The 24194-nt window shown below is 46.6% G+C and overlaps 1 protein-coding gene across 1 annotated transcript in view; it reads right to left on the bottom strand.

Annotated features, from left to right (window-relative positions):
- Positions 1-20013, bottom strand: part of AKR1D1 (aldo-keto reductase family 1 member D1) — a 35567-nt gene extending 15554 nt beyond the window's left edge. The window contains exons 1-2 of the mRNA XM_069807512.1: positions 19779-20013; positions 3126-3293 (exon numbers count right to left, since the gene is read on the bottom strand). Of these exons, the coding sequence (XP_069663613.1) occupies positions 3126-3293; positions 19779-19871 (261 nt within the window). The 5' untranslated portion in view covers positions 19872-20013. The remainder of the gene's footprint in view (positions 1-3125; positions 3294-19778) is intronic.
- Between the last annotated feature and the right edge of the window lie 4181 nt (positions 20014-24194).

Below are 24194 nucleotides of genomic sequence, written 5' to 3'. Positions count from 1 at the left end.
CCCTAGGCTGACAAACCAAAACAGAGTTTGGCACCTGGAAATTCATACCAGGCCTTCTGCAGAGTTTTAAGCTGTTCCACTGGATTTCCTGAAAGCCTTTGGCCTGGGTGGTTATTAAGCATTTTACATGTAAAATAAGATGTTGTTTTGGACTTAAATATAGGTAAGGAAATGAGTCTGTATACCCTTCATGTTTACTTTGCTTCGTTACTGTGTTTTAGAAATTTAGTAACCTGAGGTATGTTGATAGTTTAGAAGCAGTTTTTCCGAGCGCCCTTTCTAGTCCAGTGCTATTGAGCTCAGTACTTGCCAGTGAATATACTTCTCTTTAAAAAAACTGCAGAGGTTCTAAAGAAACAGCCTTTAGAAATAGCAAACATTTGTACTATGTTAATACATAGATGCCATGGAAACTTAAGAGTTTCATAACTGTTTTCATGATTTGTACAAGTTATTGTATTATCTACCTAAGTAGAACCCATGTAGACATTTGAGCAGTCAAGGCTGCCAGCTGGCTTTGGCATTTCAGGACACCACATTTCTTGGAAATGTTACTTCTAGTTTAATGAAAGAAATATCCTGGGATGAAAGAGGAGACCAAAAAGGTCTTGCTATATAAGCCAAGCGAGATGTTGGCAGTTGATATAAAACCTCTAAAATTTCTGGATGCTGAGCTGCTCTGCCTGATCAGCCAGCCAGCAGCAAGAGCCAAGTGCAAGTGCTGAGGATTTCAACTGGCAGATGCAGCCCAGTTGCACCAAGTCGCTATTCCAGTAACGCTGCCACTCGGCGGGGCTGTTCTTGTCAGTCCCTGCTGATGGACCAGCTTTCAATTTGCATCATCTTTGTTTAAGGAAAGATCTGCAGGAGGGGCTTGAGTCTGAAGGGTCTTGGGAATTTTCAGTACTTCTGATGTCAGTAAGGCTGAAAACAAAACCAACTTTTGTTGTGCAGACTGCTTACAAGAATGGTCTGCTGGATCTGCCGTGTTTCCCAGAAGATGCAACAGTTCATATCAGTCAGTTACCAATCAATGGCTGATGTATCTACCCGGGGCTTGATACTTGCCTGTAGTTCAGAAGACATATAAGTCTGTGAGGTACATAAAGCTAAAGATACATAAGCTCATAAGGCAAGGGACATCCAGTCCCACTCCTCACGGGAAGTTCAGAACTGCTGTGAAAATGTTCAGTGAAACCTGTGAAAATTCTGGATTGTGATGGATTGAATTGGTTGCAGAATATTTTCCACTTTTGCCTTTGAACTCCTTAAAGACTACAGAGATGCTCTAATGAACTATCACCCTGAGTGCCTGAAGTTTTGTCAAGCACAAACAAGACACAACAGAAAGATAAATCCACGTGTGTCCCATCTCACAGTCAGAAAACAAGCTGGAACCACAGGCGTTGACTCTCACGGTACTGTGTGTTGCAGCCCTGTGGCTTGCAGGATCTGCAGTTTAGGGAACAACTGAACTTAATCAAGAAATCAAATGTAGTTTCACAGAGGGCTCAATGTTTAAGTAGTGATTATCAACTAGGAAAATCCTCTAGTGATTAGATCAGACAACTGAATATAGAAAGGCTTAATAAATAAAGTAAGTTTGGAAATTTTACCAAGAGAGCACTTTCACAGAACCTAAAGGTTTATATGGGAAAATAAACTGCAGGGGAAGCAGTTGGGAAAGTTAAAAGACTCAAAATTGTTAGGACATCTGGTTCTAAACTTTTGGCACAACTTTGTGGTTTTGATTTGAAATATTACTGGTAATTTGCAGTAATGAAACTATAAAGCAGTTGTAACAAAATGTTTTGACCAATCCAAATCAAGATCGTTGGCATATGAGAGCCTTAGAGACTACCCTGATAAAGGTGGAAAATTTGATGACGTGAAGCTTTTCTCAGGATGGCAAGGTTGTTACCAGTAGAACCAAGGAGGGAACTTGGAAAAGAGTTGCATATTTTACAGATTGGAAATTGCTGTACTTGGAAATTGGTCTATAGCTGCTGAAAATCCACTTGGTCTGCAAACTACCCAATCCAAAGCTTAGTTTCCCAGATCATAGAGCTTAACTAAATTTCTCACAGTAAAATGGGCCTTTTATCCCATGGGATCTTTCACTCTAGGAACCGTGGTATTTATTTCCAAGGCTGTTGAGTAACTTTTGTGGATTATGTCTTATTTGGGAAAGGAGAAAGGGAAAATATGAAGCTGATATGTTCAAAGAAGCACTGCAGGAAGGGGAACTTGAGGCCATAAACTCCATTAGAAACTGGACAAGCACCATGAATTTTCTGGGGCCATCTGATTTTTATTCTGCAATGTGCAATGAGCTCTCTCTCTCTTATACCTGGGATATAGTCATTGTAGTTGTAACAGTTTTTGTCAGACACTTCATCGGACACAGAATTGTATTCTTCTACAAGAGATTCGACTCTTACAGCTAAGAATTTAAAGCATTAACTAGCTCATGCATTACTCCAGCCTCGTTGCTCTAGAGCAGAAGTGTGATGATGTCTTCTCTCCAAGTAAGTTGATTCATCATTCTAGAACTTTTTAATGACAGGTGATACAGTAACTAAGGGTGTAGTTTGATGAGTAATTTTCTGGCAGTAGTACTGATGTAAGCACTTGCTGTTCTCCCATACACAGACACTTGCATGCACGTGCTTGCTCCCCCCCCTTTCATTGTGCAATCTCACAGCAAACCTGTACGGGGAGTTGCTCTAACAGAAAATAACTCATTTGCAGGCTCATTGTCCAGATCAGGCTCTGTGTGTGACTATACAAATGGGCATGCTGGCACAACACGTGGGACGGTAACAGCTTAGGCAGCACCGCTGAGTGTAGCAATGGTCTAAACTTGCAGATACCTACAGTACTAGACAGAATGGATGCTGCATGGTTCCCGTTGCCAACAGAGCTTTAAACTGAGAACAACAGTGATTCCTGTGCTTAAGAGCAAACCCAGTGCTCATAAAGCTCTGTGGCATTATGGTAATACTAGGAAAGAAAAATAATGTTGGATCTGGAAGCATGCCAGATGTTGACCACTGGCATTCTTAAGAAAGCCCATTCACAGAAATCCTGGATTTAGTGTAAATAATCTGAGCGCAGCTTCTCACCTTGCCACAGTAAAAAATGTCTTCTCGGTTGATCCTTCCTTCAGCAATCTTCTCCCGGATGGCTTGTCCCACTTCATGCTCGTTGTAGTAGACAAAGGCACCGTCGATATGCCGGTAACCAGTATCGATGGCAATCTTCACTGACTCCAAACAGGAACCTTTGGGAGTCTAATGGGAGAAGAAAAAGAATAAACATAGTTTCAGCCTCCTGCTAGTCTCTCCTGCAATGCTATAGCATCCCTGAGATTTGCACAAGGTTCGTGCTGTAGTTCATCCAGTCTAACTATCCCTTACCTCCCCAGACACCTGTGTTTCAACTTCTGAATAAAAATGTGCTGTGCACTTTTCTTCAAAACTGGCACGAATTTGGAACTAGACTGGAAAATGGAGCAAAGCAAAAAAAATTCTCTGTGTGTCTGGGAAAGAGAGTACTAGAGTCCTCAGAAAGTAGAATTAAATGTATTTTATATGAAAATTATTTCAGAATTTCTTATCTAGAGAGCAAGGGCTTTCCTACAGCAGCCATTTGATAAAATCCCTTACTGAAGTGGAAGAGGATCTTTTCGTTGAGCAGAGCTGGTCAACAACCTGCCTGATCAGTCTGTCTGAATATCTTATGGCCCAGTAGAGCTTTCAGCAGAGCAGGAATTTGGATTTGACTTCTTTCTCCTCAAATCAGCTTACCATTGGTAGTATCACAATCCAAAGGGTGATAACTTAGGACTGTCTACTAGTATTCCCAGTTCTGGACAGTTGCTTTACCATGTGGCTAAGAACCAGCAGATGCTTTGCTGTGCATTTGTATACATCTTACTGCTTCAGTTTAAAATGAGCCCAAGAAACCTCTTAAGTCCAAGTGGCAATTTTGTACTGTGTGCTGCACTTATGTTTACACATCTGTGCTGAAATTCAGAGTAAGCTTGTTTTTTCAGAACAGTCATATTTTCCATTAGCCAATGTGGCAAGCAAAATACGCATAGGCCAAACCAAGCAAAAAAGCATAAGACTGGTCACTGAAGTAATTTGGCTGGTTACTGAAATTGTACTGAAAACATCTTACTGTTGCCACATTTTGCATAACAAGAGGGCAGCTCTAAGGAGTAGTAGTGAAGGGCTCTCAGCGACATGTGGTAACACTATTCTCCCACCCTTTTCATAGGCATTGCTCTGCTGGAACAGGGACATCTGATTCGCTTAAAGGAAAACTGGAATAGAGTCAGTCAACCTGCTCTGCTGTGCTGCCGTGTGCCAGCAGCAAACGGCAAGAGGTGAATTTTGCTACCTCTGAGTGAAGGGCCAAGACCGTACTGCTTCTCCTATGAAGAAAACAGATGCCAGAGACATCTGGAAATGAGGCAGAGTATGAAGAGAGGATGTCAAATTTGTTGGTTTTGCTGATGCCAAGGAAAGGCAAGCAGGACTGGCAACAGGTGCTGTTGGGAAGGACCACGTTTTACCACAGCAATCAGTCTCCCTCCTGTCCCTCCAAGCTGCCCTTTTACAGCAGCCACTGGCTTGGTTGTCCAGGATTTTGCCATAAAATAAGCATCTGCTCTTCCATCACCTGCTGAACTAGATGTGAAACTCGACTTCCACAGGTTGCTGCAGCGACTAAGGACACTGGTCTGCCCTTCCACATTCGTGGAAGAAAGATCTGTGAAGGACTGCTGAAGACACATGGGGGTCAACCTCCCTGTCTTTCAGTCCCAGAGCTATAGGCTGGTGGCAGATTATTCTGGGGTAATGGGACCATATCCCAGCCTGCTTGCTCTGCTCTTCAGTGTCCCATCTGGGCTGGCTGCTATCGACATGGCTGGACCAACTTCTGTTGAGGCTCAGGGGGGACTTTCTGCTCCAGCACACAGTGCCTAAAGGTTACTTAAAATGTAAAGCTGCTCACGCTTGCCCTGATTTATTACAGACGTGAGTGAGGGCTGAGAGGCAAAACGGCACAATTTGGCACGCTAAAGTATTTACAGCAGTGCCGATGTAGTATTGTCTGCTTAATTGAGAGAGACAATGAAACACTTGTCTGAATGCTTTGCTGCTTTCATTTGGGAGCCTCCCAGAGGCATGCTCAGCCCCTGCCAGGGCCCTTTCCTAGTTGTTATTAGGATGTCATGAAGACCACGGCAGCTAAAAGCCTTCCAGGTGCAGTCAATGGCTAGTTTTCACTCAGGGCATGTCAGGCAGCATTACAGAAGCGCGAGGCATGGAGCAGCGACAACTTCCAACATGTTCGCTTCTTTGTCCCTGCCTGAACCTGCAAGGAAGGATTTGAGGAAGGCAGCAGGCAAAAAGCTCTGACACGGGTACTACAAGCCTGCAGTTACTGATGACAGTAACCTCAGACCTCCGTCTCGGCAATGAGCTGCACGGGGCTGTAGCCGCGGTTGCAAAGCTCAGGCTGACTAGCACAGAGCAATGGAGCTCAGCTTAAAGGTCTTGTGAGCTCAAGTCTAAGTGACGACTAGTTATCCAAAAGAGAAATATATTTTTAAAGTGCAATCAGTGTTTTCTCTGTGAAACCTGATTTTTCAAACAGTGTGACTCTGATTGCTTCAGCCTATTTGACTTCTATCATTCAAGTATATGAAAGCAGACCATTTAGAGTACAGTGATGCATTACATTAATACAGATTTTAAAAAGAAAAGCTTTCTTCTTTTTTTAACTTTTTCCATTTTGTTGAAGAGCCTGAAAACAGGGTGCGGACCTGATCCTAGAATTTTCTCTCTCTTCTCTTTGCGCTCTTGAGAGATTGCATGAACACTGTTCCCAGTTGTTTCCTGAAGCCGTAAACTAAACTCAACCAAGCAAGAAAATGTTGATTATTAAGTTGCGCCTTTTCTCAAACACCAGGGCCAGTTTGGTCAGTAACAAAAGCAGAAAGAAAAGATGAAGAAAGGTAGAGTCTCACATATCAAGGAATGGTATTAATTGCATATTTGGGAGGAGAGTGGAATAGAGGAAAATGAGAAAGCTTGCAGTTACTGCGATTGCCTTTGGCTGAATCAGTTAACTTATGCTAGAGCTGAACTTCTATGTATTTCTTAGTCTTTTGCATGGGACTTACACACATCTGTACAAATAATCTTGTGAAAGACTCTTCCATCTCGAGGTATAATCTTATTCTTTAGGGGCTTGAGGAGGCTTGTTTTGGATCAGGCCTTGATTACCAATGGCTGGAGATGGGTTTACATTAAATATAAATGTTTTCATTGCACTAGTTCATTTCATCTGATGTGGTATATTAGTTCTGACAGATTCTGGTCTAAGGTGCTTCATATAAAAATGCAAGGCAACCTAGGGAACAGTTTTTGGAAAATCCTGCCTCTATTGAACTGTCCCAGCTGAAGGCCTGGGACATCTGCAAGTCTGGAAACTTTATACCATATATTTATTTTCATTTTAATGGAGAAACTATCATTTCACATATCTAATCCTTCCAAACCCTGCAGTAATGGGCTGTGGTAAACTGTGCTGATGAGTTGCACAGGCTAGTCATGTTGTGGTTTTGCCACTTTTTTAGAAGTGTTGCCTTAAGTGTCGCATCTTATTCCATTGTTTCCTGACAGGCCATATCAAAGCTGGATGACTCAGATCACCACTGCTCATCCATCTTTCCATCAGAGAAGGCACAAACCTGTATCTTTCCCCTCTACCCTGCTGCTCAGCCTGAGGTGTCTTAATCTCTTCTGTCTTTCACGGAAATAGTGTCTTTAGTAGTGACCAGATCAGAGATTACCAACTGAAAACCAGCTTTTACTGAAGTGCAGGTAGAAGTTTGTGATGTGACTGCTCTTACATCTCATGGTGTTGGATGAGGGTCAGCACTTCAGTAGAGCAGCTGATGGTGCAGTGCCTCCCAGGCTGCCTGGCCACGGAGCAGCCACCTTCATCGGGAAAGCCAGACCTCCTCCTCCTCCTCCTCCTTCTCCTCCTTGCCGCGGGTTATACTCACTAGCGCACGTTATCTAAAATGCGGTTGCCTATGCTGTCTGCTCATTTCAGGTAGGCCTTTATTCTTGCACCATTCCCAAATAAGCAGGGCTCACGTTTAGAGCAGCACCTGCCAGATGATGTACTGAAACGTCGTTGTGCTTTGTCAGTAATAATTCAGGACGCTTTGGCCTCAAGATAAATCTCTGCTTCTTTATTACTTTTTATTTAAGCGTAGATAAGAGGTATGCCTGATCCTTAGCTGTAATTAATGTTTCAGCTTCTAATCAGTGTGCCCTGCAACGATGCAACTTTGATCAAGGACTGTTGTTTTAGAACTGGAATTTTATAACCACTTGTACACTGTAAGTCAGATTTTTATCTTCAGTGCTCTTACAGTCAGTCACTAATTTGTGCCAGAAAAGGTATTAAATTTATTACATGTTTTATGATAAAAGAAAAACTGCTTGGTTGACTAGAACCGCTCGCTCAGTCACTAATAACTCCTTCAATAGCATCTAGGTTCTTTTTAAGATTGTAGAGTTTAAGGAAACAACACACGCAATTATTCCCTCTATCAATCAATAGCTTGTAAACCTGCTGATTTACCACCACGCATGACAGATTAAACCAGTATCCGTTGCCTTCAGGCTCCATGGTAAACGAATCGGGCAGAAGGGCAGGGGAGCAGACTCAGGTTTGCACCTTCACTGCAAGAAAGAAAGGAAGCAGCAATTTGGCCCTTTCTCCATAGATGAAGTAGCCAACTGGCCAGTTACCACATTTTATGAGTCTGAAAAAGTAATGTCCTTCATCAGTTCTGCCTGTCTGAAAGGGTCTGCTCTCTTTTTCCCCTGAGACCATGAACTTTTTTATTTTTTAATGTTTATTCCAGACACCTTCCATCACATCCCATTTTGTCAAAAACTATTCCCCCTACCATAGAAAATGTACGGTTTCAGTTTTGCTCATGATTGCATGTGACCAAGCCACAGGAGAATATTTTTTTGTGCAGGCATACCCATGAATTTTACTGTTCCCTCTCAAGTAGAACAGTATTTGCTTAGCAGTGTTAGTGGTTGTCCTACTCATTACTGTTATTTAGTGTCGCTTTTCAGCTGCCCTCCAATTCTTTTGGTTTTTTTTCTATAGTATCCTTTTCTGGTCAGCAATTTCCATCAGCTTTCCAGCTGATAAAGAGGGATTCTGGTTACCTCCGAAGCAAAGTTAACAGGACACATTAGCGGCAGATTGTAATCTTGCAAAACCATGTGAACAGCTACCACAGGTACTGCTTTTATAAATGTCTTAACATCACTAGTGTCATTTATTCTGTATTAGTGCATACAGTAAAGGAAAACAGTCTAACTCAGGCTCCCAGGTTCTGCTCTGCCTCATTTCACATATGCAGCTTTACAGAGGTGCACCGGTCTCGGCAGCATGTGAGAGCTGAGGAAGCAGAACTTCAAAGAAGGAGCCATTTACCTTAGTCCCGAGCATCTCACGTGGTTAGTGCAAATGGTATCCAGTCCCTCAGCTGGGAATAATGATCCTGGGAGGAAGAGCTTGAGGTGTTGGGAGAGACAGGGCCATCTCCTGGAAAAATCTGAATTTAGCTGCAGCTGAATTACTCAAGAGATCCAAACTGTGGGCTCAGCGCTCCAGTCCTAACCTATAATTTAAGATGTGGAGCCGCTGTTTAGGAATCTTAGTCAGCTAAATACAGGAAGGAGAAAGTAGGTACATTCCTGGGCTCAGAGCCTCCTTCGCCAGAGCTCGGCACTCACACACAGATTCTTATGCAAGTTTCTAGAAGCCAAATTGCTTATTTCCATTTGCCTGTTTTCCGGACAAACTGGCAAAGAGGACTGGCTTAGGATGTTAGGAACAGAGCATAGAAAACATGTGTACTGAAGGCATTACAGGAAAGCACAGGTTGAGTTTACAAAGCCAGAGGATATAAGCCACACAAGGGTACATTCTTAGAATTGTTTAATCTTGTAAAGGAGAAGCTGTACTGTACACCTCTTTCTTGGAAAATGCAACGGCCAGCACATCCCTCTCTCTCGTACACAGGAAAACCTGGCTTCCATCCCCCGGAAGCGCTGGCAGCCGCCATCCAGGAAGCAAAACCCAGGGAAGGGATTTCTGCAAAAGCAGGTAGAGCTGAGAACGGAGGCAGAGAGCACCGCGGAGGGCCACGAGCTGCTGGGCCGGCCCGGAGCTTTGCTTTATGTCAGGTAGTGTGTTGCCTTAGGTAGTGGAGGACAGCAAATGCGCCCAGAGAAGATGGGGGGAACGGTGACGCTTGCTGCCTCGTGTCGTGCCGTGAATGAGCGTGGACAAGGGATGCCTTCCTCCTCTAGCCTTATGTCCCGTCAGTGGCCTGGAGCGTGAGGTTTGATTGCCATACAACAGAAATTAGATTGCGTAACTGTAGATTTAGCATTTCTTGAATTCCTGTGACATTGTTATTCTAGGAGCTAGCCAAAGCTTCTTCAGGAAAGCCTTATTATTGTAGCTGGCAGAGGCTGCTGGAGTTATTTTTACCACTTGATTGCAGAATCCTCAGTTTTAGGATTGCCGCAACTTTTCACTTGATGCAAATTCACTTAACGCAAACCTAAGCTAAAGGGCTGCCGTGCCTCTCTGTCAGCAGCTAGAGGATTAAAGCAAACCAAGCAAATGATGGGCACACCTGGGTCCCGCGCTCGCAGTGCCAGCGGGGTCAACTGGGACAGTTTCCTGAAGAGCTGGAGGACACAATAGTCAGGCGGCCAGCCCTGGAAAGTACGGGTCTAACTGGAAGGGTGAACGCTATCAAAACACCCTTCAGACAAGAGATATAATTCCAAGGATTCATGAAGTACAAGGGAAAGATAAAGCACCAGCTTGTGCAATAACAGAGGAGAAAGAAAAGGTTGCCAGTAGTTCTTCTACTTCATTCCCTAGAGTTAAAGGGGAGAGGTTTCTGGCGCCAGTTCGAAGAAGTGTTTGCAAAGGCAGATGTAAAACTTGGGGAATTCCACCACCTAGTTAGCTGAACCAACAAAAGTTGGCTTTGATGAAGCCTAGAGAGGCATTTTCTGCACAGTGTTGTCAAGTTTTGACAAATGCGGCCTCCTAGGTCAACCGAAGACACAACCCAGATGTTAGCTTCCCGTATGAACTGTAAGAACATGCTTACGCTGTTCTTCAGAGAACTGTGGGGAATCAGGGACACAGGGGAGAGCATGGCCATATTTAACGTATGGAGTCAATCAGGGACGTTTTAGAAAATGGAGGTTTGTCTGGAAAATTGGGCTCTAAATGTTCTTGCCAAAAAGCGTATCTTTCAGTTGTGTTAATTCAGATTACTCACTCGTAGAGGTTCAGTTTTCCCCCCCTTCAACAATGCCAGTGATTCCCTGTCTCATCTTCTGTAAAACAATCTTCATAACTTTTATTTACTTAGGAGGGCTTTCCCTGTGGCTCTTGAGCAGGGTTAAAAATCCAACACGTTTAGAAAGCCAGAGGAAAAGAGAAAAAAAAAAATATTTTTTTGCGTGCCAGTAATTGGCCTTGGTATTATTGCATTGGTAACAGCTAGCTTTGCAGTTTTTGGAAGAGGGGTATATTGAAACAGCTAGCGCTTGTCACTGCAGTACGCAGCTATGGAATGGAAAAGGTCTGCTTTCTGTTTGGTTACTTTTCAAACAAGAATCCCTATGACAGGTTTTGGGTAGTGCTACTGTCCTAAAAGCTTATCTGGATTAATCTTCTATTAGTTTTGGATCTGGGCTGATTAAACGCAATTCTACCCTATGTTATAGCCAGACATGTAGCTCGGTGGGTGATGTTGGCATCTAATATCCACTATCCGAAAGCCGTACCGACTCCCAGACAAAGTTGTCATCTCCTAAATGTCAGCTTGCTCTGGGAACATTTTCCTCTGGAGCACTCTTGCGGTGTCCAAGATCGCATGTGTCGGTACCACGCTCAGGAGCCAAGTGACGCGGTGCCAGGTTGGCTGTAAGAGCCAGCGCCTCTGCTTGGATTAGGCAGGCATCGCTGCACGGGGCCAGGCGATTATCTGGCTGTCAATGGTTTCATTAGTAGAAGTCCTCCGTCTCTTTGTTCTGGAGTTGTCTGAAAATGTTTTCACATAGCAGCTGAGATGTCAGCGTAGGTTAGAGGTTCTATCTTTTTAAGAAGAGTTTTTTTGAAGGCATGTAATTTAAGGCATGCTCAGGCTTGGGGGGAGTAATTCTAAGCACAATCTACTCCTCAGAGCAAACTAAAAAATACACTATTTTACAGGACTAGCAATTTTGTGCCCATTTAGCTCAGAAGTCCTCCGTAGGTTGATGAAATCTGTAGCTAGGAAGTTAGTCTTTCATTCACCCTCATCTACGAGGCAGGGCCCATCCTCATCAGGAATTTTACATGTTGACCGTTTCAATAAATGCAGCTTTTAATCTGCCACACATGATTACACACTAATTGTGTTCATAGCTGGAAACACCACAGAAGCCATTGGCACAAAGTAGAGATTAGTCATACTATCAATTTGTTTTCTATTAAGCTTCAGGATTCATAGAAATGAAGAACCACAGAGATTTCAGCAGAGAAGATACATGGAGGTAAATGAGCCTTTCTGCAAATTCAGCAGTGTCTCAAAGCCATGGGTTTTGTGCAAATCAAAGTCATACTAACAGAGCTTGTGTCCTCAAGAAAGTTGCACGTAAGAATCTTTCCTCCAGCTTGACAGAGAGTGATAAGTAATTTTGTCAAATCCTACTTTAAAATCCGACACTAACAGTCAAAGTACAGTTCGTACACAAAAGCCAGGAGTTTTTGATCCTGTCACTTTTCAGAAAAAAGCAGCTACCTTTTCAGATTACCTGTTTTTTCTAATTAGATGACTTAATTTTCCTTTCTTAATGAGATAAAGATGCAATCTTGCCTTTATGCAGCCAAAAATGTTCCATTGTATAACAAGAGATTACAGGGATCTAGCAAGAATTGAGGCATCAAGAGGTGTTGCAGGCAGGGGAGGAGAGGTCATGGCTGAACACCAAGAAGACGAAGTCTTGAAGGCACAGAAATGTGTAAAGACTGTTCCAGCGGCAGAACAGAAAATTTGTATGGCAGAGGAGAAAAGGCGAATGCAAGATAAACGAACTCTGTTTTTTCGTAGGTGGTAAATATGCCATTAAAGCATATATGAAAGGGAACGTTAAAATGCGTCATGCAACATTAAGCTTTTAGCAAAAGTCATTGATGAAGGCAGAATTTGAGACACTTTTGATTTAGTGCATTCTTCTACTCTGTACCCTCACTTATTTGCCATAAGAAGTCCAATCTGTGAAAGCAGTATCTTAAGTGTTCATCGGTTCATCCTTCACCCTCTGGCATATTTGCCATCTCTGTAGCAAACAGCAGGGATGGATTAAGACAATCGTAGAGCCCAGAGTTGCTGCAGTTTCTTGAATCCTCACGCAGACTCCTTCTCCTGTATCTGCTTACTCACAGTGCTTTTGATCATGTTTCCAGTGAGCAGCCACGCTCCTGCCCAAAAGCCATGTTGTTCTGCTACCTGCTAAAAGCTGACGCCCGCTACTGCGCCTCCTCGAGGCATCTGGAGACCAAATACCAAGAAATCCTGCCTTTATCCTCTCTTGGCAACTGGGTCTTGACAGTAGCTGTGACTTAGTCGAGGAATTAGGAGTAAAATCTGAGAGATTAGGAAACGAGGGCATCGCTCAACACCAGGATACAAGCCACCAAAGGAAAGGCACGCCACCTGAGTATGGTTTAGTTAGTTTAGTGTGAAACCGAGTCACGACTTTGTCAGTGAGTGATCTGGCTACAGATTTATGGTTTCAGGATAAATATCGTTCAGCGCAAAGGCTAGGCAAAGAGTTTACTAACAGGCAGGCAAGGAGCCTTCCAGGACGTGTAGCAGATGAGGCACAGTTCTCTTCCTGGGCTGCAGCAACGTACCTCCTTCCCTTCTGCCCTTGCCTCAAGAGTACAGATCTCAGCTTGGGAGTATGGTTTTAGGATATCCTCAGAGACCAAGGGAACATAAGGCCACCCTCTGAAACATCTCAGAAATCCCAACCCTGAAAGGCCACGTGTTGCTATGTGTCGGCCAGCTGTGGCTCCGCTGCTCTAAAGTGCTCCCTGAAGACAAGAAAAATTCGTACCACATGAGGTAATACTCCTGCTTAAAAAGCAAATGGCTTGAGAAAGCCAGTGGCAGTTACCAAAAGGGACTGTAAAGGGGCACAATGTCATTTGGAAATGCTGGTCAGGGGATATAGCCCAACAACTTTTAAAAAAAACAATTTCGTTTTGGGAACTTTCGTAGCTTCTTAGGTTCAGGGCATAAACATGAGGCTTCATAGCCAAATATCCCAGGTGACTCCCCCCAGCTTTGTTTAGGGAAGAAAAAGGCAAAATATCTCCCTGGCCTACATCTGCGGTGATTTCATGTAGCTTCATAAAGATCACTTCATTACAGAGCTAACTTCAGACTCAGTACTTGCTGAGTTCAAACACATTTTCATGTGTAACTGTTCACGTTAAAAGGACTGTGGTATTTTCTTAATATATTTATTTTAATAGCTTGTCGTGGGAAGCAAGCCAAGGCTGTAAGGACACTTGCATGTTAGGGCAGTTCCTGCTCTTGCCACTGCCTCTTATCTATTTCAAGTAAATATCTAGAAGCCGAGTGGGAGGTTTACCTCAGAAGGAAGGAGTAAGACAGTTGTCTGAGTCAGAGAAGGAGAAATTTGCAGGAAAGAGAACAAAAAGTGGAAGCCTTTAAGCTTCAGCCCTGTCTCCAGAGATCTCAGGTGTCACTCCTTCCTGGGACTTTCAGTACATGATCCGTTTCATAGCTTTGGGTCAGGCCAGGTGACTTTCTCTAAAAGTCATCTGGAATCATTGCTGTCTCCAGCTGATCATGTTTCAGAAGCCGGTGAGGGCCAGGAGGAAAACAGAGGGAATTAAATTGTGTGTAATCCACCCTTACTGCTGCTCGGAGATCCAGATAGCATCATGGGGACAAGTCACTTATTACCTCTTTTGACTTAAAGATAGCCTACGGCAGCTCCAAAGGCAGGCAGCCCGCAGCAGAGATGCAGCCTGCACAGTTAAGAGCGATTGAAATAGTTTGTGCGTGCATATGCTTGCGCGAGGAACTTTTTGGCATAAAAGGTCCTACGAGAGCACTAGGGGCCGTTAGGCCTGTACAAACGAAAAGTTACTCTGTTCAGCTTCTAGCTTGGGTGTAAAAAGTAATTCAGGGTGCCAAAACAGTGTTTTTACTTATCCAAAACAGATTTTTCTACTTGGTCACTTAGATTGGATAAGGGAGCCCTGGATGAACTTTTCCTCCCCCTGATTCAAGCCAGCAATTTCTTCTTAAACAAAACCCAGACTGTCTGGGCGCTCACAAGGGTTACTTTGTGGTAGTTAAGGATTTGGGGAAACGGGTCTCTCTCCCTCCTGGCTGGATGCCATACCGAGTTCTTCAGCATCCAAAGCCGTGGGGCTGGTGGGCAGCATGCTCTCCCGTGGGGAGAGCGCTCCTCCCGCTCCAGCCCGTGCATGTTTCTTCTTGCCTCTCTCTAGCTATCACATACCCCCACGATCACGTTATTTCCCTGGGCTGTGTGATATGAATTTAATCCCCGGAGGCGGGGAGGAGGACTGAATCTGGTTTCCCACTGCCTGTGCGGATTCCCTCACCAGCGGGCTATTCAAGGAAAGGCAACTGCTACCTCCAACTGCTTTAATAATCCTTTGATTCCTCAGCTTGTACTGCCAGTGCCCAAAATGAAATGCTTTGCCATTTGTTTTGCCTGAAACTATTCCACAAAACTGCTTCCAATTTATGAATGGATTTGGCTACCTCCGAACCTCATTTTTAGCAAAGTCGCAACTTTCCAAAAACCCTCACCCGGTGCTATTCTTGAGTGCTTTGCCCAATCTAATGTTTCAGAAGCAGCGCCTGTGTACAGTGTGGTTGCTACAACCTTCCCTCCGAGCCCTCTCCTCCCTCAGTCAAAACAGGAAGGCAGGAGAGGAGCTGCGGCCAAGGCCCCTTGACCTTCCAGGGAGACAGCGAGTATTTATGTGGACGTACTGGGCTGATCATCTTAGCTGTGTTGACAGGGCTGAATTATAAAGTGAAGCAGGCACAAGTGCAATTTTAACGAGGCATAGGATTTCCAGGATTTAGGAGTGTTTTTAGCACCTTTCCCCTCTAAGCCTGCTCATCCCCACGCCCCATCCACTTCCAGATGAGTACCGGTACCACTCGCCAGGCTGTGCTGGGAACTGAGCCGTCGATGCTGGGAGGTGGCGGGGGGCTGATCCGGCTCTGTGCCCGTGCCACGGGCTCATCAAGGGGCCTGTCCTCCTCCACCCTCCCCTGTGGGGCTGCCCTCTCCCTCCTCCCCCCCCCCCCCCCCATCTATTTAATACCCAGGAGAATTGGGTCAACGGCTCGGGGGGCCCTCGGGGAGGGAAAGCTGGTCACGGCACATCTGCTGGAGCCTCGGCGGAGCGGCTCCTGCACGCGTGGGGCTTTGCCAGAAGGATCTGCAGAGCCAGACAGAGGCAGAATTTTAAAGCCCTCTGGAGGGCCCTGATAGTCCAGATTCCCTGCTCCTGCTGCGGTTCCCTCCCAAACCCATGAGGAGAGGGGATATTTGGGGAAGGGAAGAGAGAATAGGGGAAGGAGTTGGTGACTGAGATTTTCAGGGTTTCGCTTGAGTCCATCCTTGCTAGGACAAACAGCCTAATTTATGTAGGCAAGACTCTGATACAACTTATGCATTTCCTTCCCTGTGTGAAGGAGAACGCAAAACCAACTTCAACCAAGTCAGCGCCAAAAAGCAAACTAAGCTTTTTGGTTATACAATTATTACCTTTCCTTAAAAGTAAGGATAGGAAACACTAGTTAAAGCAGCAAAAAATATTTCTAAGTGCTTTTCTTGATGAACAACCCAAATTTATCACTAATTCTATGACCCAGTGAAGACTGGTCTTTCTCTAGCAGATGAGCTGGTAGCAAATGGATTCGTTGCTCTTTCTTGCTGTGCTAGGAGAGTAAAGCAAAAAGAAACCCCCAACATTGCACTACCAGTGTTTTCGGACTCAAAGAATTAGCTGAACTTTTGTCATCCTGACCTGTATCAAGCAGAAGAAATGTTCTCTTGCACCTTGGGGGAAAGAGTGTTCCATTAAAATTAATCTGATTATCAAATAGACCTTTTTCCACAGCAGTCCAGCTCTACTCCAGTTGAGTGATGTACTTTGTTGAGTCAGTAAACTTGTACACAGGACCAAATTTCGGTCGATATATTTATTTTTTGCTCTGTGTTTCACAACTGGAGAAGCATGACTTATCTCTCAAAGTTGTTTTTGGGAGAACAATTAACTTATTTAAGACGAGCAAGGCAAGCTGCTGACACATTTCAATTCTGAAGGCACTGCTGTGCAGTTTATCCAGACAAAGCCCGAAACATGAAAGCTGGCCTCCTGCCTCTGTTTTCTTGTAACCGACCATCGCAGAAGCAGATTTCCCTGCTCCGTGGCTAACTAGATCTGCCTGGTTTGCTTAACCAGCAAGCGCATTCCTGCACTTCAGGAAGAACACTCTGGGCTCATTACGAGCTACCGGGCTATAGCGCGAGATTGAGAAAACAGATTTGTTTTGGACAAGCTGCTCTGACATGGAGGTGCCAGGGTGAATAACCTTTGAAAAGAAAAAAAAAAAATCTGCCTCCAAGAGCAAGATGAATAATCTGACAAATGAATGGCTCTGTATTTTATATCAAAGCACAAAATGACTAGAAGTCGCGGAGATCTGACTCATGAGCAGAAATAGCGTGCTGGGGATGGCTGGCACTGTTGCTACCACCAGCTGCCTGCCCCCACTGCTGGAAAATGGGTGGCTCAGATGCTGCTTCTTAAGCAATTCAGCCACAAAAGGCTACAGCTAAGCATTTTAAGGGAAACATGTCAGTGCTAGTTTATAGCCTCACTTGTTAAGATAAACCTTGAAACGGTCCCGAGTTGCCACAAAGCCTTTCAGCTCTCTAGGTAGGAGAAACAGGACAGAAACCTCGCCAGGCGTCCCGGTGGAAGTTGCGCCAGGCGCAAGTCAGCACTCAGCAGAGCAGCTTGTCCCAGCTAAGCGGCACTTTGCTGCCACTGCAAGGTGTTGACAGAAGTGTCGTCGTTCCCCCCCCTTGTCAGCAAAGCAGCCTTTTTGAGATGGGCAAGCTTTAAGCCGTGACCTATTTAAACATCCTGCCCCATCACCAACCAGTAGCTGCAAAAAATTCTGCAACAAATCCTGTAGCTACTGTGTTTCCCCAGCTGTCCTCTGTGACAAGTTCCCTGACTCAAATACTCAGTCCTAACCCTAGCGTAAAGCTTCAGCCCAGCTCCTCCAGATAAACATCGTGTTTCACCTGGTCGTCTGCGAAAATGAGACTTTTGCAAGTGCCTTATCAGTGCTGCTTTCTCTACCTCTTCTCAGCTCCTCCTCCCACCTACAACTTTCTAACATGTTTACCGTGTAGAAAGAGAAAGACAGCTCAGAACATCAAACTCCTACAAACGCGGAGGGAGAGAGAATGGGTGGTTGGGTACGGGCACCCGTCCCCACGGAGGGTGCAGTTACGCAGCAGTTTCAAACTGCTGGAAATTGGAGTTGCCATAGCAATGCCCTGCTGCTATCGTCCTGTCATCCCCCCTTCTGTCACCAGAAAACAAAGGAGATAGATAGAAACACGTGAAAAGCAAAAAGCCACTACCTGGAGCTGATTCGGCTGAAAACCAGCCCTACCTAAAAGTGATTCATTTTGGCTGGTTGAGCTCCGCGCGAAGGCTCACTGTCCACCTCGACCCACGGGAGGGCAAAGGGGGTGGCGGGATTTTGTCAGGGCAGGGGCAGAAGGAGCAGGACTGTTGCTGTGCTGATTTTGGGACATTTGAATTTCTGCAGAATGAACTCTCAGCAGGATTATAGCACGGCTGAGAAGCTGCCTCCAAAAGGGGAATCCCGTCTGCCTCCCTTCTCAGCTCCGGCAGGTTACTTGCCACTCTGAGCTCCCAGCCTGAGCCTGGCTAATGCCACAGCATCGGGCTCAGGCGGGATGTGCAGTGGGGCAGGAGCACCCCTTCTGCTGGCAGCCTCGTTTTTCCCAACTTAAAACTACTGTAAAATTGCAACTTGAGGGTTGGGGGCATGATATACAAGTCTGGAGAGAGATGCTTCAAGTTTGCTCAGAGCTATTTTGTCACTGAATTATGCAATGTTCGGCTATGCTACATTAAAACTCCTGTTAGAGAGCTTAATTTTGTTTCACTAACCATTATTCAAAGAACGCACTAGCTGAAAATATCTCCAGAAACTCTAATGATGCGGGGGACAGTGCCCAGCCTCTGAAATTGCAGATTCCCACTAATTCTTCCCATGTAAACCAGCACTATTAACCGGGGGGGATCGGCAGCCCTGGGGATTTCTCACACCCTTTCTGCATCACTCATGCACTGCCTGCAGCAGTGTTTATTGAAGATCTTTGACACTGTTATTAATACACCTTATCACAATTAATTAGTGGTTGTTAAATGGCTTTAATCGAGCGTTTTCTTTAAAACGGTATTTTTAATTACCTTGCGGTACGTGGAGTCGTACACAAAATATTCCACCTCAACTCCGATGCTATTACACAAGAAGGGTTCTGGCCACGCTATCTGTTTTCCTACTCTTCAAACAAACAAAAAAAAAAAAGAACTGCTGAAAGATCAGGCAGTTTAAGAGAGCGAAAGGCAGCAGCTAGCGAGGTGCGCAGAGGGAAGAAGCATCAGGTGTGCTCCCACAGCCTCGACGCAGCCGAACCAGGGACACTTAGATGGGATGCCTGCCCGGGTCACGCAAAACCGAAGGATGCAGAATATTTGAGAGTGGTTTGGCCGCTGGCAGTCAGCTGTGGCAGCCGCAGGAATCAGGATGCAGGAATTTGGGTCTTTGTTTCAGGAACATTCCTTGGAAAGCGGCGGGGGCCAGCTGCAAGACGGTCCGAAATCGCTCATCTTATCTGCGATCGGCTCAGTGCCGGGGGGGAGAAAGGGGGCAGCGGGGACGGCCCGGGGGGGACACGGACCCGGTAGCACCGTCCCGTGTCCCGTCCCCCCCCAGCTCCGGGCTTCTCGGGACAGAGGGAGCCGGAGTTCGCCGGGTGTCACATCCCTTCCCGGTGGCTGCGGGGACCCCAGGGGTCCCCCCCGACCCCCAGCCCCCGGGGCAGCGGCAGAGCCGCTCCCCGACCCCCCGCGCCCCCTTCCCGTGCGCCCAGCGGAGCGGAGCGGGGTGCGGTGAGCAGCACACCGCAAGCTGGGTGGGATTTTATTTTATTTAATTTTTTTTTCCTCTTTTTTTTTTTTTCCCACCTTTTCCTCCTCTGCGCGCCGCGCACTGCCCGTCCTGCTCACGGGAGAGCTCGGGCTTTAGCTTTGCACGGGGAAAGGCGCAAAAAACCCCCCCCCAAAAACCAGAGAAATAGCCGGGAGGGGAGGAAAGGCAGGGGGAACAGAACAGGCCAGTAGCCCCGGCTCGGGGAGAGAGAAGGGGGGGGTCTGCGGCGAGGGCGGCCGCCACCTGCCCCCGCCAGCGGAGCGGGGGGTCCCGGTCCCCCCGGACTTACTTTCTGGGGGTCGGCGTAGGTGCCCAGCCCCAAGAGCGGGATGCTGTTCCCGTCGTTCAGCGGGACGCGGTGGTTCTCGGCTGTCAGGTTCATAGTACCGGCAGGTAGGGCTGCCCCGACCCCCGCGGGGCTTTACCTCCGCACGGCCAACCGCGACCCCCCGCTCGCCGGCACCCGACGCCCGGACCGAACCGACGGGGCCTCTGCAGGGACCGAGGTACGAAGTGCCCGCTCCCGCCGGCGGGGAGTGCCTTTTTTTGGGGGGGGCTGAGCCACGTGTGTCCGCGCACCGCACCGCGCCCCGCCGCGCACCGCCCCGCGCCCCGCCCCGGCCCCGCGGACCCCCCCCCCCCCCCCCGGCCCGGCCCGGCCCGCCCCGGTCCCGCGGACCCCGTGGACCCCCACCCGGGTCCCCCCCCGCGGGGTTCCTCCGGCAGAAGCTGCGCGCAGGACAAAGGCTGCTTGGTGGGAAATTCAAGGCGGGCCGGGGGGGGGGGGTCCTGCACCCCGGGGGGGCTGGATAGGGGACCGAGGGGGGGGGTGGGGGGGTCCTACCCGCAGCCAGGGACCCCCCTCGGGGCTGCCCGGAGCTGCCGGCGAGGGGTCCAGCCGCTGCCTCTGTGGGGGTGTCTGCCCTGTCCTTCGCTTCCCCCCCCCCAGCAACAGGGCACGGGCTTCCCACGCTTTGGGGCGGCAGGTCTTGGAAGTTTTCCCGCAGAGGTGTAAACCCCTTTTTTAAAACCCCCAATTCAGGGTTACCAAGGACGCTTTGTGTCCGCCGGGGACAGTTTCCACCTTTCCTTTCCAAAGGCTACAGATTGAAAACCACTGTTCTAGGGGCAAGGAAGGAATGAAGAAAATCCCAGACAGGGGACTGGTGAATAGTTCCTCGGCCTCAGCATGAGTTCCAGGTTACAGTGAATGGGCTCAAGTTCCTCACGGCCTGGTTCTGCTCCGTTGTGGAAAAAATGTATGTATTTCCTATCACTGATATCCCAGAAGAGGACAATGCCCTTCACGAAATTCAACCCACAGCGCTTACTGTCCTTTCTGACCCTCATAAAACACTCAGGGCTATACCTTTACGCCACTCTGCAGGGATGGACCCTGTCCTGAGCCAGCTACTTTGTGTCCTGCAGCTGCATCTACGCAGAGCTGTCCCCATTCGATTTTGAAGTGTATGGTCTTATACGTCTTCCTAGATCAACCTGAAATTAAGCCCTTGGAGAACATTATTCCTCAGCCGTAACAATGTCCTTTGCCTAGCAGATTATTTTATCTCCTCTAATACCCCACTTAGCTTTCTGTGCACAGTAATAGTTCAGCAGGTTATGCAATTCCAAGAGGGGTTAATGGATCCATCGTGATAAGTTATCTTTGCAGGGTTCTTGAAATCAATAGGTGTGCACTAGTTTGCATTTGGAGAAAGGGTTAGTGGCTGTTAAGGCTGAGGACCTACCTGGAGAACACCCTACCAAGAGACCCTTTTAGTGTTACAAGTTAGATATCTGCACGGGTCTCCAGTGAAGATGGAAAAATTGCCACTTTTACTGGTAGGGATGTGGCAAGCAGCTCATGACTAAGTGCAAGGCCACTTGATCCCTGCCCCCAAATTACTAGATAGCTAGGACATCCTGCAGGATGAAGATAGCGTGCTGTGGTGTAAAATGCTCCTTGGGAGGTGGGCTGAGGGCGGCGGAGGCTTTCCCAACAGCCTGTGCTTTACCCGGGCAACACAATGCAAAGAGCTGGCCGTAAGGTGCCTGGGTTCTCATCTCGGGGAGGGGGGGAACCTGGGGCAAACTACTGCCTGGCTGTAGTTACTGGGGGCAACCTGGTCCTGCTAGACCCCGTCCGCGTGTTATTGTAAGCTGTGGGTACCTGCGGGTGCGGGTATTTACATGTGATGGAGAGGAAGGGAACCCGGTGACCTCTTCCATGCCTCCTTGTTGTTCCCATGTAACTGGCTACCATTTTCTTGCTACAGGAGAAGCTCTTATCTCCTCTCTGCATGCCATCCATCCCTAAGCACAGTCTGTGTGTTTGTAGGAGGACAAGTTGATGCCAGCATGTGGAATAGACTGCTGCATCTCTGAGCCATAGCCCTTGTTCTGCGGTATTTCCAACAGAGGAGGAGGAAAAGTATGGAGAGAGATGGAAATGGGGTGAGTAGAGAAGAGTCAGATCTGGCAGAGGGCATTCCGAGACCTCCCCATTCCCAGCCCTGTACCAGTATCCCACGAAGAGGCCATGCTGCCCAGTGGCTGATTCCTTCCCCTGAGCTCCCATGCTCCAAGTCTACCCCAGAACCCACTTTTTCATAATTCCTTCCAATCCAGCAGCTTGTGGGGGGGTTTATAGCACAGCTCGCTCATTTGCTTCAGGCTCAGAGCACATCCAGCTCGCACGTGCGCTCTGGCATCAGGGCAATGCTTGCCCTGAGCTGCGTGTGATCCCGAGCTAAGCAAAGCACGACCGTGTCCGCGGTGCCCATCCTGGGCAAGCGTAAGGAGCCTCTCTGGCAGGAGTACACCAGCCCGATATACGATAGCCCTCAACGACAACTGGGAAAGAAGGATTGACGGGCTTGCCCTAATTCACAGAAAAGGGAGCTTGGGCAGGAGGACAACTCCTGCTTCTAGGAACAGTTGGGCAAAGCGGTCCGTGACGCGGCGAGGCGAGCCAGGCAGCCCCAGGCACCGCTGCCCTGCTACAGGCAGGAGCCCCCAGAGCTCGGTGGGGTTGGAGTGACAGACAGCCGTGGGGCAACAGGCAAAAGTCACCTCTCTTCTAGATTCACTGCTAGACCAGTCCTTATAAAATTCAGCCAACGTGCTTGTCAGAGAAATTGGAGAGAGGCAGAGGGTTTTACAAGTCCTTCCCCAAACCCCTGTGCCTTAACCCACAGCAAATAGTGTGAACGCTTTTTACACACACGACTTTTTAATTCCCACAGCAGCTCTGGCTCCCTAGCCTACTGTTTTAAAGCCTTTGCAGATTTTATATTAAACCCCAGAAAACAGATAGGAAAGTGCATTTTTTTCCATTTACATTTGAGTTACTAATTCAAAATAGCCTTACTTCATAGAAGCTAGAAATACTAGCAGATCTTGAGCTGACGATGAGTATCCTTTAAAGAACAAAGGAAGCCAAATTATGCAGCCCGGAGCCTGTTGCATACAATTCTTGTTAGTAACAATTTCTGCTAGCTGTTCAAGGGAGTACGGTTCTCGGTTTCAGAGCTTAAATGACTTAACCAGACTTTTTACGAGGACACAGTTATCTAGCAGCTCTAACTGCAAAACAATGCAAGTTTCTAGAGGCAAAGCTTTGGCTGCTGGTTGTTGTTGATCAGCAACTATTCAGGAGCTTTTATAAAATGCAGATGTGATCTCATTTCTTTCTCTAGGAAACAAAAACAATGAGGTTTCAGCCTGGCCTTACTAGCAAGTAACGAGAATTGCCATCCTATCAAGTTCGCCGTCTCCAACAAAGCTTGTACACAAAAACACTTTCAAAAGCAACTAAGGTAGGTTTGCGATTCCTGGATTGATGGTGCAGAGTTTTATAGCTACATTAGTCATCTCAGACAAGTAAAGAGCAGGTATTTGAAAAGCGGCATCTTATACTTGAATGTATTCCCTGCCCCGTATCCGTGCTCAAAGTAGATTAAAAAATATGAAGAAAAATGAAATAAAAGATTTTACAGGAAAAGTAGATCAGACATCCGAGGTTTCTTACTGTTAAAAACTTGCAGAAATCTCAGGTAAAGAAAGTACTTAACAGCCTCCTTACCTGAACAAAACTTGTCAGCAATCTTTTAAAGTAAAGAGGTCACCCTTTTACTCATTTTATCTCACATTCCTTAGTATCCTGGGAACAGGAGAAAATATGTGAGGCCTTTAAATATAGCCTCCCCAGTTCTTGGAGGGTAAAAGATAGGAATAAGAAGGAATTGTCAATTGAGAAGGACTGGCCTTGTCATCTTCTAGGTTTCATGTTTAATCTGAGATTTTTACGTTCCCCCCCCCCCCCTTTTTTTTTTAGCAAGCTGTTGTTTTGGATAAGGGAAGATGTTAAAAATAGTATTCTCCTGGATCTTGTAAATCTGGTTGTGTTTACACATTGTAGATTAGATTAGTGACATTCTAGAGGTGGGTGACCTGTAGTGCCTGAAAATTAGCTTTTTTAAAAAGGAAAATAGGAAGTACTTTCATAATACATCTATTTCTCTTATTAGATAAAAAAGTGGATGTTGCTCCACTGTTTCTATTTTCTGTATGAGCCGTGCTCCACTCTATGTGTAATTATCTGCTAGAATGCATACTCTGCATGTGTTTTTAGTTAAAATTTCTTAAAACACGGTCTTGAAGTCTGCATATTTTCAGCCTAGTCCTTTCATAACTCACATAAACT

Source organism: Haliaeetus albicilla, chromosome 19 (assembly GCF_947461875.1).
Source record: "Haliaeetus albicilla chromosome 19, bHalAlb1.1, whole genome shotgun sequence".
Lineage (NCBI taxonomy): Eukaryota > Metazoa > Chordata > Aves > Accipitriformes > Accipitridae > Haliaeetus > Haliaeetus albicilla.
Note: the sequence above shows the minus strand (reverse complement) of the source record. Positions and strands in the feature narration are given on the sequence as shown.